This window comes from Girardinichthys multiradiatus, chromosome 21 (assembly GCF_021462225.1).
Source record: "Girardinichthys multiradiatus isolate DD_20200921_A chromosome 21, DD_fGirMul_XY1, whole genome shotgun sequence".
Taxonomy (NCBI): Eukaryota; Metazoa; Chordata; class Actinopteri; order Cyprinodontiformes; family Goodeidae; genus Girardinichthys; species Girardinichthys multiradiatus.
Genome location: NC_061813.1, coordinates 9605820 through 9622097, shown reverse-complemented (window position 1 = coordinate 9622097; position 16278 = coordinate 9605820). Strand labels below are relative to the sequence as shown.

The window sequence follows — 16278 nt, the reverse complement described above, 5'->3', positions numbered from 1 at the left end:
TTGGGTTTTTCGTTGGTGGTAAAAAGTCTTGTTGCCTGGTTCCAAATGATTTTAGGAGGTTTTTATTGGTTGCCTTAAGCCAAACTTGTTAAAACAATGCCCTTGGGGCTCGTGCCGAGCCACTAAACTCAACCTAACCCATATACCAATTGCGAGTTGTAAAATAGGGAATGAGCAGCCCTTAACAGAAGTGACTATCGAGGAGTGGATGACTGCTGTGGGCTACTCGGTCATCCAGACCACCAGTTGAAAAAGGGCGAGACTTATGGAAAAGATGGGCTGTTAGAGGTTAGGCGTGTCATTTCCCGACACCAGCTTAAACAGATTTTCCAATAAACCTGCTTAGTAAGTAAGACCTTCCAGGTTTAGGGAAGTCCGGACCCGTTGGATGGAGAGCTGGATTGAGCAATCCGCTTAGAAATAGGGAAGTAGGAGGGAGGGGTTAGCTCATCGGACAACGAAAAGGCCTACCTGCTTTAATGACAGTGGCATCACTGTACTTGACCGGCTGTCAAACAGGCCTGACTTAAGCCCTATAGAGTATCTATAGACTGTTCAGAGGTAGATGGAAGACGAGGTTTTCTTGACTCCCCAGCAGAGCCTCGGCCAGATGGCCACGCCACATAGATTCCTCTAGTTTTTATTCTTTGTTTTTCTAATCATCTTGTCTCTTTAATTCTTTGCTTTCTTTCTTTACCTGTATACTAATTGACTGATTTATCCAGTCAATTAGTATAAAGCAAGCCTGTTCAAAAAAGCTTCTCTGGCTCACTCTAGTGTTAAATCTGTTAAACTGCAGCAATCCAAAATGTCCATGTTCCTCAATGCAACTCCAAGGACGTTTTTATATACAGCTCATTATTTTATATTTTCCTTCCAAAGAATCAGGCTATAATATAATTGAACAAAGTGGTCTTGGTGAGTTTTTCAAGCTGGATTAAAAACTATTTTCTTAAACAGCCAAAATTAATAAAAACAAACTTTAAATGGTCTCCAAACTCTCGTTATTGGTCAAGAAAGTCAAGGTATGATTGAAGGAACAAAAGACGTTCTTACCGAACTGTACAGAAGTTGGGTTTAAAATAACTGCTTGACTTGTCTTGCACACTTTTTCAACAATGAGTTGAACCCTTGCATTTCTGTTATATTGTTCTCTGCTTTGCTTGGTTTTCCTAACCAACATCCCCCACGATCCTGAGGTGACACCACCAACATACAGGTCCTTCTCAAAATATTAGCATATTGTGATAAAGTTCATTATTTTCCATAATGTCATGATGAAAATGTAACATTCATATATTTTAGATTCATTGAACACTAACTGAAATATTTCAGGTCTTTTATTGTCTTAATACGGATGATTTTGGCATACAGCTCATGAAAACCCAAAATTCCTATCTCACAAAATTAGCATATCATTAAAAGGGTCTCTAAACGAGATATGAACCTAATCATCTGAATCAACGAGTTAACTCTAAACACCTGCAAAAGATTCCTGAGGCCTTTAAAACTCCCAGCCTGGTTCATCACTCAAAACCCCAATCATTGGTAAGACTGCCGACCTGACTGCTGTCCAGAAGGCCACTATTGACACCCTCAAGCAAGAGGGTAAGACACAGAAAGAAATTTCTGAACGAATAGGCTGTTCCCAGAGTGCTGTATCAAGGCACCTCAGTGGGAAGTCTGTGGGAAGGAAAACGTGTGGCAGAAAACGCTGCACAACGAGAAGAGGTGACCGGACCCTGAGGAAGATTGTGGAGAAGGGCCGATTCCAGACCTTGGGGGACCTGCGGAAGCAGTGGACTGAGTCTGGAGTAGAAACATCCAGAGCCACCGTGCACAGGCGTGTGCAGGAAATGGGCTACAGGTGCCGCATTCCCCAGGTCAAGCCACTTTTGAACCAGAAACAGCGGCAGAAGCGCCTGACCTGGGCTACAGAGAAGCAGCACTGGACTGTTGCTCAGTGGTCCAAAGTACTTTTTTCGGATGAAAGCAAATTCTGCATGTTATTCGGAAATCAAGGTGCCAGAGTCTGGAGGAAGACTGGGGAGAAGGAAATGCCAAAATGCCAGAAGTCCAGTGTCAAGTACCCACAGTCAGTGATGGTCTGGGGTGCCGTGTCAGCTGCTGGTGTTGGTCCACTGTGTTTTATCAAGGGCAGGGTCAATGCAGCTAGCTATCAGGAGATTTTGGAGCACTTCATGCTTCCATCTGCTGAAAAGCTTTATGGAGATGAAGATTTCATTTTTCAGCACGACCTGGCACCTGCTCACAGTGCCAAAACCACTGGTAAATGGTTTACTGACCATGGTATCACTGTGCTCAATTGGCCTGCCAACTCTCCTGACCTGAACCCCATAGAGAATCTGTGGGATATTGTGAAGAGATCGTTGAGAGACTCAAGACCCAACACTCTGGATGAGCTAAAGGCCGCTATCGAAGCATCCTGGGCCTCCATAAGACCTCAGCAGTGCCACAGGCTGATTGCCTCCATGCCACGCCGCATTGAAGCAGTCATTTCTGCAAAAGGATTCCTAACCAAGTATTGAGTGCATAACTGTACATGATTATTTGAAGGTTGACGTTTTTTGTATTAAAAACACTTTTCTTTTATTGGTCGGATGAAATATGCTAATTTTGTGAGATAGGAATTTTGGGTTTTCATGAGCTGTATGCCAAAATCATCCATATTAAGACAATAAAAGACCTGAAATATTTCAGTTAGTGTGCAATAAATCTAAAATATATGAATGTTAAATTTTCATCATGACATTATAGAAAATAATGAACTTTATCACAATATGCTAATATTTTGAGAAGGACCTGTATACATGCAATTATTCAAGCAATAGGAACCCTGACCTATATTGAATGTATAATCTGTACAGAACATAGACATGCTTTTCAGTAAGCCCACGTTTCTAGTTAACCATGTTTTGTTACATTGATCTAATTTACCATTCTAATTTTCAGAGCAACTGAATTTCATTAGCTGTAAACCTAAATCATGGCAGCAGTTCAAAAAGGTCATGGAAAGGATGTGAACTGTTTCTGTCAATGGTCTGAGCCCTGTCCCTGCTGCGGCTCTGAACCGGATCCTGGACACAGGGTCCAACGGTGCCCTTCGATGTTCTCTGCAGGACCCACTTGTCTGCTGTATTACAGCTGAAGTACCAAACTGAATCCTGACACACCACAAATCTGTTGTGATGTTCCCAATATTGTTGGACCAAGTGAAATCATCAATGTAGGGTTTGGAGGGATAAAAAGTGATCAGAAATCTGTTTTTTTAGATTGAGATGATCAGTGAAATTACAGCAGTGGGCTCCAAGGGGTTAAAATACTCAGTATTTTCAATATAATCAAATGGTTCAGCCTTCACTTGCAGATGTGCTCACACCCACCAGTAGCAAATTTTGAACCAGAACTTTCTCAACAATGGAAAACAAAAAGTTCTCAAGAAAATAGCCGTAAACAGAAATAATTCCAGAAATAATTCGGTGAAGCTAGGTGTTTTCAAGCATGATGTCAAAAGTAACATCAAACTGGTTTACAGATCACAACATTTTTGACCTATAGCAAGGAAACCTCATTAAAAGCAAACAAATTATGATCACTAACAGGCTGGATTTGGCCTCTACATTGATATCCAGTATGTCACAGTGAACTGCAGAACTTATGAAGATTTAGATTTAACAGTTAGATTTATATTTAACATTTAGATTCAACATTTAGATTTAGATTTAACATTTAGATTCAACAGTTAGATTTATATTTAACATTTAGATTCAACAGTTAGATTTATATTTAACATTTAGATTTAGATTTAACATTTATATTTATATTTACCATTTAGATTTCACAGTTAGATTTAGATTTAACATTTATATTTATATTTACCATTTAGATTTAACATTTAGATTTAACATTTATATTTATATTTACCATTTAGATTTAACATTTAGATTTAGATTTAACATTTATATTTATATTTACCATTTAGATTTAACATTTAGATTTAGATTTAACATTTATATTTATATTTACCATTTAGATTTAGATTTAACATTTATATTTAGATTTAACATTTATATTTATATTTACCATTTAGATTTAGATTTAACATTTATATTTACCATTTAGATTTAACAGTTAGATTTAGATTTAACATTTAGATTCAAGATTTAGATTTAAACTTTAGATTTAGATTTAACATTTATATTCAAGATTTAGATTTAAACTTTAGATTTAACATTTAGATTTAAGATATATATTTAGATATAGATTTAAGATTTAGATTTAGCATTTCCAAATAAATGAGAGAAAAATTCACTAAATGTAAAGAAAGCGCGCTAAATAACAGAAATGTGCCAGTGAATTTTTTTTTTTGCTGAATTTTTACAGTCGGCAGCCCCTAGAAACCAGTTATTTCAAATATAGCTCACTACATACGATTAGCTCCTAAAACAAACCACTTTACTGCATCTACTGGACGTTGTACCTGGAATCACTACCCGAGCTAATACTGCCAGGAGTAAGGTGGTGGGTACAGCCACTGACCATAAAATGACCATTAACCTTTTTCCTTTTTTTTTTTTGGGTAAAGTCAATGAACATGATAAAGGCACTGTCTGTTGTGTATATGTTGTCTATGTTAAAAAAAAAAGCTTACTGTAAAATGCTTTGCCATTTTATATTAAAAATAAAAGCGTTGAAGCTGTATCAGAGAAGCAGGGTTCAGTCTCTGGTTGATGATTGAGCAAAGATTAAATGAAAAAAACACAGATCTGCTGAATTAACAGTCAAAGACCAAAGTGAATGCCATCAGTTTTAGAGTGAAGTGCAAAAAAAGCTGCCAGACGACTTCAGTACACAAATCCTTCAACCAAATCTGGAACATCAAAGCTGCAGAGAGGCTCTTTCTCTGCAAAGAACTGAACATTTCCCTTTGTTACAATCAGGAGGGTAAACTAGATCATGCAGGACGGAGACAGTCTGCCTGTCTGGGACTCTTTGGAGATACTGATATGGCTCACATCAAAGAGAGGAGAGGAAGTACAAGAGGAAGGAGTTTCAGAAGAGGCCTTTCTGCCCTGGCTGGCAGCTTTCAGGGACTCCTGTGTGGAGATCTGGGGTTTTGGGACGGAACAGACATTCCTTAGAAGAACTACTTAAATGGTTTACTTTTAGGAAATTCAAAGTGAAATTCTCTAAATGAGCCTTTTAAAAATAAAAAAATAGAATTCAGTTTGTGTTGTCTTCCCACTCCATCTACCACAGCAGCTTTCCAGCCATGAAGCTGCAAGGGAGAGCTTTTGTTATGCAGATTCACCTCCCTCCGTAACAGGTAACACCTACAAGTGTCTCCTAAAGTCTGAAACCAGACGCAACCTGCGGGGAACAATCACATCCTATGATGAAAGCCACTCACCCCCACTGTGTGACACTCATCTTCTCAGCAGGAAAAAAACAGCCACTAGATTGTTTTCTTCCTATGGAAGAATGAGCAAGTCCATCTGATGAAATAGATCCAGCTGACATGAATTTCTTACCAAAACGTGAGAAAAGGGAATCACCTTTTCATTTAAAATACAGCGCCTTGCAAAAATAACCTTCCCTACAGAACTTTTTGGGGGGGGGGGGTTTATGAAAAAGACCAACAATAAGTACCTGATGATATGAAGCGGAAAAAAATAGGATACTTTTACAATATAAATCTGAGAAATGTGACATACATTTGCATTCAACCCCCTTTTCTCTGATACTCATAAATATAATGCAATCCAACCATTTGTCTTCACAAGACACCTAGTTAGCAGAGTGTGCAAATTAATCTCAGTGTAAATCCAGTAGTTCTGTGATGGCCTCAGAGGTTTGTTACAGAACATTACTGAACAATCAGCATCATGAAGACCAATGAGCACAGCAGATGGGTCCGGGATAAAGATCTGGATAAGTTTCATGCAGGATTGGCTTGTAAAGTAATATCCCAAGTTTTAAACACCTCTCAGAACTCTGTTCAATCCAACATCTGATAATGGAAAGACTGGCACAACTGCAAACCTACCAAGACATGTCTGGTCACCTAAACTGACAGGCATGGCAAGGAGCAAATTAATCAGACAAGCAGCACGGAGGAGTTACTCTGGAGGAGCTACAGAAAGCCACAGCTTGAGTGGACAAGTATTATTTGTGCACAGCCAGAAGAAAGCTAATGTGTGTCCACGCCAGGCAAAGATGAAGAAGGTTTATCTGTCAGAGCTGCCCTACGTGCCAAATGCTGACACTGCATATTACCAAGAACATATCATCGTCAAGCTATTACAAGGTGGTGGCAGAGTCATGCAGCGGGGATGCTTAAGAGTGGGATAAAGGTTCACCTTTCAGGCAAGACAATGGCCCAAAACATACAAGCAGACCAACAATGGAATGGTTGATCAAAGCATACTCATGTTAGAATGGTCCAGTCAAAGTCCAGACCTAAATCCAGTTGAGGAATAGTGACAAAAAAAACTCTCTATGCGTGTAAAGCTGGTTTAGAGATACATTAAAACACTTGGAGCTGGAATAACAGTGAAGGGTTGTTTTGCAAAGAATTAACTCGGGAGGCTGAATAAATATGTATGCCACACCTTTTAGGTTTTTATTTTCAAAAAATTATCATTTTTCCATTTACTTCATATTTGAATGCTCCTTCAGTTTGGTTAATTACATACAATTCAAGTGAAATATGTCGAAGTTTGCAGTTTTATTATGACAAAAACAAGCAACAAAAAGCTAAAGCTTATGGACATTAGCAAGGCACCATATTCCTCAATGTGTCATTGAAAGCTAATAGGATCTGCTTGGCCCAGGTCTGGAGACCCATGTCAGTAGTTACAAGCTCAGTTTATGGCTGTGCATATGTAGTGGGTATTTAGCAGGTAGAACAGGTCTAACAGAAAATGTCAGAGTGTCTCAATTTACACCATAGGTGAAGATCAGGGTTTTTTGGGAGGGGTATTGTTTTTTTTTGTTTTTTTTATCTTTAAAACATTTCTTCACACTTCCTTTCCTCACAGCTCACGCCTTTGAGGAGCTGGAGGTTTGTTTGACCAGCTAATAATTAAAGAAATAAAAAATAACTATTTTAAATGTATCTTAAAGTTGGACATTTGCTGGAAAATCACTCAAACTTACTTTGGATATAGTAACACAGTGTCATGGTCAGTTTATCTGGTTGATCTTCAGCGATTATTTTGATACAACTTATTATGATGTGCTCCATTAGGAGGATTTTCAAATGCCTGCAATGTATCCTGGAGAGCAGCCACATCACTCGCTTCTTCTGCTAAAAAAGATCGCCAGAAAGAAGTCACACCACTCAGTAGTCTGAAAGAGAGAGGTTGTTTGGGTACACCAAAGCTGCATGAATTCAAGCTGCATGCAGTGCCAGCAAGGACATAAACAGATGTGTACCCTTTAAAGTTCAGAAAATAATTATTATTGTTACTATCATCCACTGTATCCATCATGGTTTGGGGGTGATTGTAGTCATTCTATGGCTCAGACCTGTAAGGTTATAAAATACTTGCAACTCATGCAACTTGAATGCTTTAGAATCCATGCTGAAATCTCAGAAAGGTTACACATGTAATGTTTAATAATTGCAGCTGATTACCGTTATTCTTGTGCCTCCTGTGATGTCATCAAAGCGTAAATTGATTTATTTTTCTTCAATGTGTATTTAAGAAAACTTTCTATTTTGTGAAATCTGTATTTCATTACCCGACCGTCTAAATTTGTTTGTGAAGAAAAATGTTCTCTCTCCTACATTAACAGTAAAAAAAGAAAAATCGAACAGTTGTTGCCAGATTTGGCCACTAGATGGTAGTATTTATCTACCACAAGTGGCATCACCGCTCTGTGTTAAAGTGGCATTTCTAGAAATATTTAAATGAAAATTCAAACACTTACTGTCTAATGTAATCTGGCTATTTGAACACCTAGTCTGATTATTACTGAATAAATGAATCATTTAATGGTTTAGTAGCGCTTACACATTAAGCCTCAGGAAGTACACCCCGGGTCACATAATCGTCTTTATATCTCAATAAATCCTAAAAACAACGTGATCCAGCATCTTGAACCCGTGTCCTTTCACCTTTACCGCCCTTTGCACGGGATGCAACACCAGCCGTGGAGTGGCGCCTCCGTGGAATTGCACATAATTGCGGTAATTGCAGTGTCATCTTCTACGTTGCCTGAAGCGAGGATCCTCACCCTGTTGTCTGAGGGCCACAGTTGTGAAACATGCCTTCAGTTCAGGTCGAAACGACACAATCACGCCTGTATGCTAGATAATGAGACTGTCTTCAGTATTAACGTGAATGAATTATAAAAGCAAGTCCGTATGTACGACACAGAAGGCTTTTACAGATCTCTCGCCGGTTTGTTTTGCATTGACAGTTGGTGGAGGATAATTGTGCGTGTGCTAACCGACTTTTGCGCGCGCGCGTGGATGTGCGTGCGGGCGTCGTTGTGTGTCGCCCGGGTGGCGCCATGCGTTTTTGGATTGCTAATTTCTCTGAGCGGCTGTCCACTCCTACCCGCCCCGCAGCAGCGGTGTTTCAGCCTGGAGGAAGGCGGCTCAGCACGGCGTCAACCTGGCTGCTAGGGCGATGACGCTGCAGGTAACCTCTGGACACAATGACCTGACGTCAGGCTGCAGATTCAAGGTTGCACCTTTAATCCAGTTAAAATCGCTCCTCTTTGTACTGATTATTATACTTCCTCAGCAAAACCAACTTTGGCTATATTATAAAACTCTGCCTTTTGAAGAACTAGAACATGAACAGGTTCATCCAAATATAGCGAAATATTATTGATTACAGCAGTGTTTGCGTCAACTAAATCACTTAAGTGAGTTTTGCCCAGGCCAATCATGACAAATGGGAACATGGTATTATGGAAATAAAAGACCATGAATGAAAGGTGGAGGAGATAGGTTTGATCAAACTAGAATAGTGAGCAGAGTAAGACCGGAAGTTATGTAAACTGATTTGGAAAATAAAATCTTAATTGTATCAAGGCATGAAAATGAACATCACGCCTCTAAAGTCAGGTGCTGAGCAATACATTTATGAAATAGAATAAAAAGATGATTTCAGAAATGGTGAATGTGACATTATTATCCACACAATCTACATAAAATTAACCATGTATTCCATCCTTGGTCTGTTACGCAACAAACAGTGGTAGCTACAGCAGCTGAAAGCAGAATATCATGTTTCAGTCCTGCAGAAACGAGTAGACTCGTCAGACTGTCTTATTTTGAACAGAACTAACCGGATGTGTCGTTGAGCTGCGCGCTTTGAGCTGTCTTTGTGGTCGGGCCAATCAGAATGGAGGGGGCGGAGCCTCGGCGGCTCGCTGCTCCTTCTCCTTTTAAATTGCCGCTGTCGCCAGTTAGAGTGCAGCTTTGCGGAGTGACTCATCTGGTTTTCTGTGGAAAGTTCCTCCGTTCAGGGATACAAACGTGATGCTTCACTTTGACCGGCTGCTCAGAAAGGAGCAGGAGAACCAGCTGTGACAACATCCATTTTCCAAGGAGTACATTTATCACTTTTACTTTTACAGTCTTAGAGAAGAATACTATTTTTTGGAGTACTCGGGTAATGTCGGACCGCTTTGAAAAACAAAGCTGCTAACATTTCTGTCTCCATGCGGGAGAGAAGGTTTCTTTCCTTCCTGGTGTTGTCAAGTCGGTGAGCTGAATGGCTCGTTTTTCACCGTAACTCCATGTAAACTTTGTTGTTGTTGTTGTTGTTTTCCGTGTGGCTCTCTGCTGCTGGATATAACCCTGGTCACTGCGCAGTAATTCGGCGTAAATGGAGCGTTTCATTTCCATCTGGCTCCAACTGGAACTCTGTGCCATGGCGGTTCTTCTGACCAAAGGTACGTTCAGACTTTGCTCCGCTGCTGCTGACGGGGCATGTAAACACTGTTCAGATATCATTTACCTGTGGTTGGTGATGAGGCGACTGTGGTTCAGTTGGAAGAGTAGTCGTCTTGCAGTCAGAAGGTTGTGGGTTCGATTCCAGCCTCCTGCCATATGTTAATGTGCCCCTGGGCAAGGCACTTAACCGATGTATGTGAGTGCGATTGGGTGAATGTGGCTCTAGTGTAAAGCGCTTTGAGTGGTCTACCATTTGATGTAAATACTTGAACTAGACTGAATTACTCTACAATTGTGACACAATTCGTAATCAGCAAAACGTTTATTTGTTGGAACAGAAAACGGGTCAATTGTAATAGCAGTTTTTTAAATTCAATTTAGCTCTAATTATATTGGATTCAAGTTGAAAATTGTAGCACACAGCCTGATCAAACCTAGACTGACTCATCTCCCATTTCTTTAAAAGATACCTTTGAGACCTGGTCTAAAGTAAACTCAGAGATCAGGATGGACTCTTATTTGTGGTCCACAAGTCTAATGCTGAAAAAGTTTTAGTTTTTGTCTATTGATTTAGTGCATCAAAACTAAGAACTCATTATTGCGGCTTAAAAATGCAGTCAGCCATGTACTGTTATGCACGTTAGTTTTATAAAAATGACAAACAATAGACAGGCATGCTTTGATGCACAAATTGAAACAATCTTGTAATTTGTTGGTAGGATTTAAACTTTTATCTCTGTCAAAAAAAAAAAAAAAAATCAGTTGCGTTTATTCCCTTTTTGTGTTTTATAGCACATAAAAAAAAAACTGGATCAGTCAGAATCTGCAGAACATGTCTCTAAAAATAGTCAAGCCAGCAATAGTTCATTTAGATTTTGATCTGGAGATAATCGCAGGTTCTCCAGATAAATAACAGAAGAAGAGATATAGACACCCAATCTCTACCCCTGAAAGTCACGACAAACAAACATTTTTGCATTAACCTTAAAAAATGTGACTAAAATCTCCTGAGGAGGCTGAAAAAATACCTGAATTGTTTATTATTATTATTACTTTTTTCATCATGTGAAATTAGTTTACCTCAAAGGGCTAAATAACCCTAAATGTAACATTTCATCTGTCATGTTTCACTTTTAGAACTCACATTTAACTCCTGTCGTGAAGCTGCCCTCTGTATCAGACCCACTTGGGCCCAGAAACCCTCTGAGCTCAGCCTGGGTGAGGCCCCCCTCTCCCTCCTGCTCCCACAAAGGGGCCTCTCCTCTCTAATGAAATGGTCTCCAAATGACCTGCCTTAGCCCTGCTGCTCCACTCATTCACAGGGAAAACTCTGATCTGATGAATGCTAGTCGGCGCAGTCTCACAGGAGCTACCACACAGACTACAGTTTTTTTTCTTTCTTCAGAAAACCTCAGCTTCAGCCTTAAATCTGAAACACAACGAAAAGCTCTTTTTTTTTTTTTTTTTTTTTTAGTGCATTGTTCTATATGTCAATGACAGATGACAGAATTCCAGTAAATTTGGCTTTTGTTATCGTTTAAAGTTGCTGTAATGACGACAAAGAACATAAAGACTGTAGGTCATCTGCAGACTGTGCTTTAGCTTGTTGGGGACATTCTTGGCGGTCTGCTCTGTAAACAGAGGGCTTGTTTAGAGGGAGCCAGCCATAATGATAAGGTTGCTTGAGGCTCTTTAGATGAGCCCCCTCCTGACGCAGGCCCCAGGCTGTCGGTACCACAAGTAAAGCTTTGCTTAAGGGTGGGAAAAGTTAATTCTGTCTCCTTCTTGTGGGTTAATCTACAAATGCTTATAATAGTCTACTCTGCTCCTGTTCTAATGCAGAGCTTTTGGCTGACTAGATGCAGGAGCTACCTGCCTGTTTAAGTGATGTTTGCTGCAGACTGCAAGCATGGGGGAAACGTTAGCCTGAGGAGAAGTTTTATTCAGGTGGAGATTCAATAAAACCCTTTGTTGTTGATAAGCCGGCGTAAAAGAACCGACACAAGAAGTTGAGGAAAAAACTGCAGCCGGCGTTGCCAAGTTTTTCCAACTCTCTTTTTTCTCTCCTTTTCCTCCTCCAGGAGAGATCAGGTGTTACTGCGACGCTCCGCACTGCGTGGCCACCGGGTACATGTGCAAATCCGAACTGAACGCCTGCTTCACCAAGGTCCTGGACCCGCTCAATGCCAACTCCCCGCTCACCCATGGGTGTTTAGACCCCGTCTCCAACGCTGCGGATGTCTGCAGCAGCAGCCAAAGGGCCGCGGACCTTCTCAGCGGGGCTCTGACGCTGGAGTGCTGCCACGAAGACATGTGTAACTACAGGGGCCTGCACGACCTGGGGCACACCAGGGACTCGACGGGTAAGGGAGCACCGCCAGCAGTCAGGATGTGTTTCTTTTGCTGAAATAAAACCATATATTACTATTTATGTGGGAATTTTATGGCTTCTCCTCTGTAAATTGTCCTTATTTTCCCTCTTTCAGTTTCGGAAGCAGAATGTAGAGCTCTAGAAGTTTTATTTTTTTTCCATATGCCGCTTTATGGTTTTTCTTAATTTTCCAGCTTAGCAGAACTTTTTTCATTTTCAGTTTTAACAAGCTCCAGCTCTGTGCCTGTAGAGGCGAGAGCCGGCAGTTTACCTTTAAGCTCTTGGAAAGAGATCAGATATGCTCTGTTTTTTTTTTTTTTGTTGTTTTTTTTTTACTACGCGTGCACCATGTAATTTTCCCACAAAGCAGGAATGTGCCTCGTAGGATGAATATTCCCATGTCTGCACAGAAACACGGGCTTGTTGAGTTCTTAAAAGGTGTATGGAAAACTGAAGGAGGAACAGCTCTACTGGGGTACTTGGTGTTTTGTTTTTTCGAGGCAGAGCAGGCTGTAGTTTATTAGCTCGAATTATTATCTGGCTCTCAGTTGGGACAAGGTGACTCATTTGTTTTTGCCTCTGCTGGTCTCTCTCTCTCTTGGTCTGTGTTATCTTCTCTCTGTGGTAGCTTTCCTGGCATGGGTTTAGAGCACAGCCGCTTCTTTTCATTAGGAATGAGGCATCACTTCTTGTCAGTACTTTGCATTCACATCTGCACGTAAATATGCAACTAACGAACCGATTGTGTTCACGTGTGCAGATAGCCGGTATCAAGCCGACGGCAGCAACAGGAACCTGGTGACGCGGGTGCAAGAGCTGGCCTCGGCCAAGGAAGTGTGGTTCCGAGCAGCGGTGATCGCCGTGCCCATCGCCGGCGGCCTCATCCTGGTGCTGCTCATCATGTTGGCGCTGCGGATGCTGCGCAGCGAGAACAAGCGGCTGCAGGACCAGCGGCAGCAGATGCTGTCGCGGCTCCACTACAGCTTCCACGGCCACCACACCAAGAAGGGCCACGTGGCCAAACTGGACCTGGAGTGCATGGTGCCGGTGACGGGCCATGAGAACTGCTGCCTGACCTGCGACAAGATGAGGCAGGCCGACCTGGGCAATGACAAGATCATGTCTCTGGTGCACTGGGGGATGTACAGCGGCCACGGCAAGCTGGAGTTTGTGTGACTTCCTGCAGTCATCCAGGACTGCTTCTCCACTGTTTTTTTTTGCCTTCAGAGGACATTCCCGTGTTTTCCAAGCATCGGTCTGCGATTCTCCGTCTGAGCAGCGGTCGACACGATGCAGGACTGATCTCATGCCGTGTGGTTTTTCTAGAGGAGCACTTTACTTGAAAATGAAAAGGCAGAGCTGTATTTAAACCTGGGAGCACAGAACTGAGGTGGAAAGAGAGCATCACCACTGTTGCTCCCTGAGGATCCTGGACTTTCTACACTGAATGCTGAAGGATTCCAAAACTTGTCTTATTTGCACATTTGTTTTAAAGAAAGAATTGAAACAAGAATTTTACACTGACACCAGGGTTCAAAACAGGACTGTTTGAGGAGAGAGTGCTTTGGGTTCTTTGACTGTAGGTGTGCACACTCCTCTGTGGATGTTTCACGATTCAAGCTTATTGTAAAGATTTAAATATATCTATATATTTTTGTCTGAGAAAACTGACCAGTGTTTGTCTACTTCAGAGTGAATGTTCAACTTCTTTCTGTGATCAGACTAAAAGCTTGTTTGTGTGTGTGTGTGTGTGTGTGTGTGTGTAAGAACTTCAATTAAAGTGACTTTTTATTTAAAGCCAGATTCACTATTAAATTCTTGGTTTTTAACCAAACAGCTGTTCTCTGGCGCTGGTTCCACTGTCAGCTCACACCTGACCGTTTCTCTGGGTGCCACTGAGGATTGGTTTCTGAATGATCAGGTCATAATGTGGCTGGAAATGCTCTACGCCGTTTAAAACCTGCATCTGGATTTACTGATGTTTTCCTGTTGAAACTCAAGTTTTCTTCTGTGAAGGTTCTGCTCTACGGTTGGACTCAGTAGACCCATGACGGTCCATCAAATCATACTTTGATTTCTACTAATTTGCGAATGATTTCCCTGAATAAGAGGGGTATGCCTTGCAAAAGCATCTACAGCTTTTGCTTTGTTACATCACAGGCACATGCATCACTATAATTTATTGGGATTTATGGGAAACACCAACACAAAGTTGTGAAGTTAAATGGGAAAAATGATCAAACATTTTTTACTGTACAAATAAAAACCTGAAAGGTGCGGCGTGCATCTGTATTCAGCCCCCCTTTGTCAATTCTTTGTAGAAGCACCGTTTACTGCGATTACAGATGCAAAGATTTTGGTTTGTTTGTTTTTTTCCACTGGCTTTGCACATCAGGAGGCTGACATTTTTTGCCTGCTTTTCTTTGCAGAATGACTGAAGCTTAGTCAAGTTAGATGGAGAGCGTTTATTAACAGAAATGTTACATTCTTGTCAGATGTTTTCTATTGCATTCGGTGCTGGAGTTTGACTGTACCTGTCATTCAATTGTAGCTCCGGCTGTATGTCAGGGTTCTTGTCCTGCTGGATAAGATCCTTCATCTTTTGCAGCCTCTAAGTGGCTTCTTCAAGGACTGCTCTGTATTTAGCTCCATCCATCTTTCATTTACTCTGACCAGCTTCATTCTCCCTGCTAAAGAAAAGCATTCCCACAGCATGATGCTACCACCACCATGTTTCATTGTGAGGTTGGTGTATTCAGTCCATTGTTCATATTCTGAATGGCAAACATTTGTACTGTTTAGGGGTATCGGAGTAAAGGGTGGATGAATACTTTTAAAATTTTACATTTAAAAGCCAGATGTAATTTTCCTTCAACTTTGCATTTGTGTTGGTAAATGACATAAACTTCCAACAGAGTACATTCAGGTTTTTGGATGTCACCTCAGTTCAAAGTTCAAATGGTGTCAATGTTTTTGCAGGTCACTACATCCAGAGGTCAGTTTAATCTTACTGACTATTAGATAAATAATTGTATTAGATACAGAGGAGATTACTGTCACATCTGTCAGCTGATTAAGTTCAATAAAATGACAAAGAAGTGAAAGTGTTCCAGAGCTGTAAATAGTTTTCAGGTACACTTTCGGTTTTGTCTCCCTTTCCACTCGCCTGGGGAGAAGCACCACAAATGGCCGGAACAAACCACTCACTCTGTGTTCCTGCCAAATCTTCGCTAAGTGGGGATGCAAACAGAAATGAGCAGAACGGTCAGAGCCCCACGGTGACAGCTTGTTTGGAGTTTGAGGTCAGGTCTCCGCGGCGATCGCTGGGCAGGAGTTTCCAAACTCCTTTAGAATATTTACATTTCTAGGAGACTGAGCGCGGCAGTGCTCGTGACAGGAGTCGCCACAGTTAGTGCAGTGCGTACTGAGTGCGTCACACAATGGACTGTTGAGGGTGTTTAGACCCTATGGTCTTTGTGGTAACCGTAGCAACCACAACTAAGACATCTTGTAAGGATTTAACAGTTAGCCCTTGTTTCTATCCATTAGGAGGACAGGAAAACACTATTAGCAGCTAACCACTTAACAGCAGTGTGCATTAGCAAGGCTCAGCTCACATTCAGGGCCTCCCTGAAGACAATTAGCCTTGTAATAATAACACTGTCCCCTGGCAGCCTAATGTGACGGCTGTTTTCTTTAGCCTGATCCCACTTTGTTGGCCAACCCCTGTGGTAACATAGAGGTGTCGAAGGCAAGCCTATAAACTAAAGACTTACCAGCAACCAGCACCTTCATATGCAGATCTAGCTGAATTGCATTACACTGACACACAGCACTACATTGACACACAGGCCCACACCCCAATCTTTAATAGAACCTTCCGCTGACTTACATTTATTATAGAAAGTTGAAACCAAACCTCATCATCACTAACTAACCAAGTCAAACTACCACATTTCTTTAATAATGA

At 41.2% G+C, this 16278-nt stretch overlaps 1 protein-coding gene across 2 annotated transcripts; it reads left to right on the top strand.

The window, feature by feature from the left end:
* The first annotated feature begins 9441 nt into the window (after nt 1–9441).
* bambia (BMP and activin membrane-bound inhibitor (Xenopus laevis) homolog a) lies at nt 9442–15412 on the top strand. Of its 2 annotated transcripts, XM_047350253.1 has the most exons (4): nt 10604–11695; nt 11780–11884; nt 12019–12300; nt 13069–15412. In XM_047350253.1, exons 3-4 carry the CDS (start codon nt 12069–12071, stop codon nt 13482–13484), a joined length of 648 nt encoding a protein of 215 aa, XP_047206209.1. In that variant the 5' UTR covers nt 10604–11695; nt 11780–11884; nt 12019–12068; the 3' UTR covers nt 13485–15412. The 2 variants fall into 2 exon arrangements, with proteins under 2 accessions (XP_047206208.1, XP_047206209.1); XM_047350252.1 differs by lacking the exons at nt 10604–11695; nt 11780–11884 and adding an exon at nt 9442–9936.
* Nucleotides 15413–16278: the final 866 nt, after the last annotated feature.

Coding starts and splice junctions, on each gene's coding strand:
- bambia (XM_047350252.1), top strand. CDS start 9,870: ATGGAGCGTTTCATTTCCATCTGGCTCCAACTGGAACTCTGTGCCATG. Junction 9,937..12,018: donor GGCGGTTCTTCTGACCAAAG/GTACGTTCAGAC, acceptor TTCCTCCTCCAG/GAGAGATCAGGTGTTACTGC. Junction 12,301..13,068: donor GCACACCAGGGACTCGACGG/GTAAGGGAGCAC, acceptor TCACGTGTGCAG/ATAGCCGGTATCAAGCCGAC.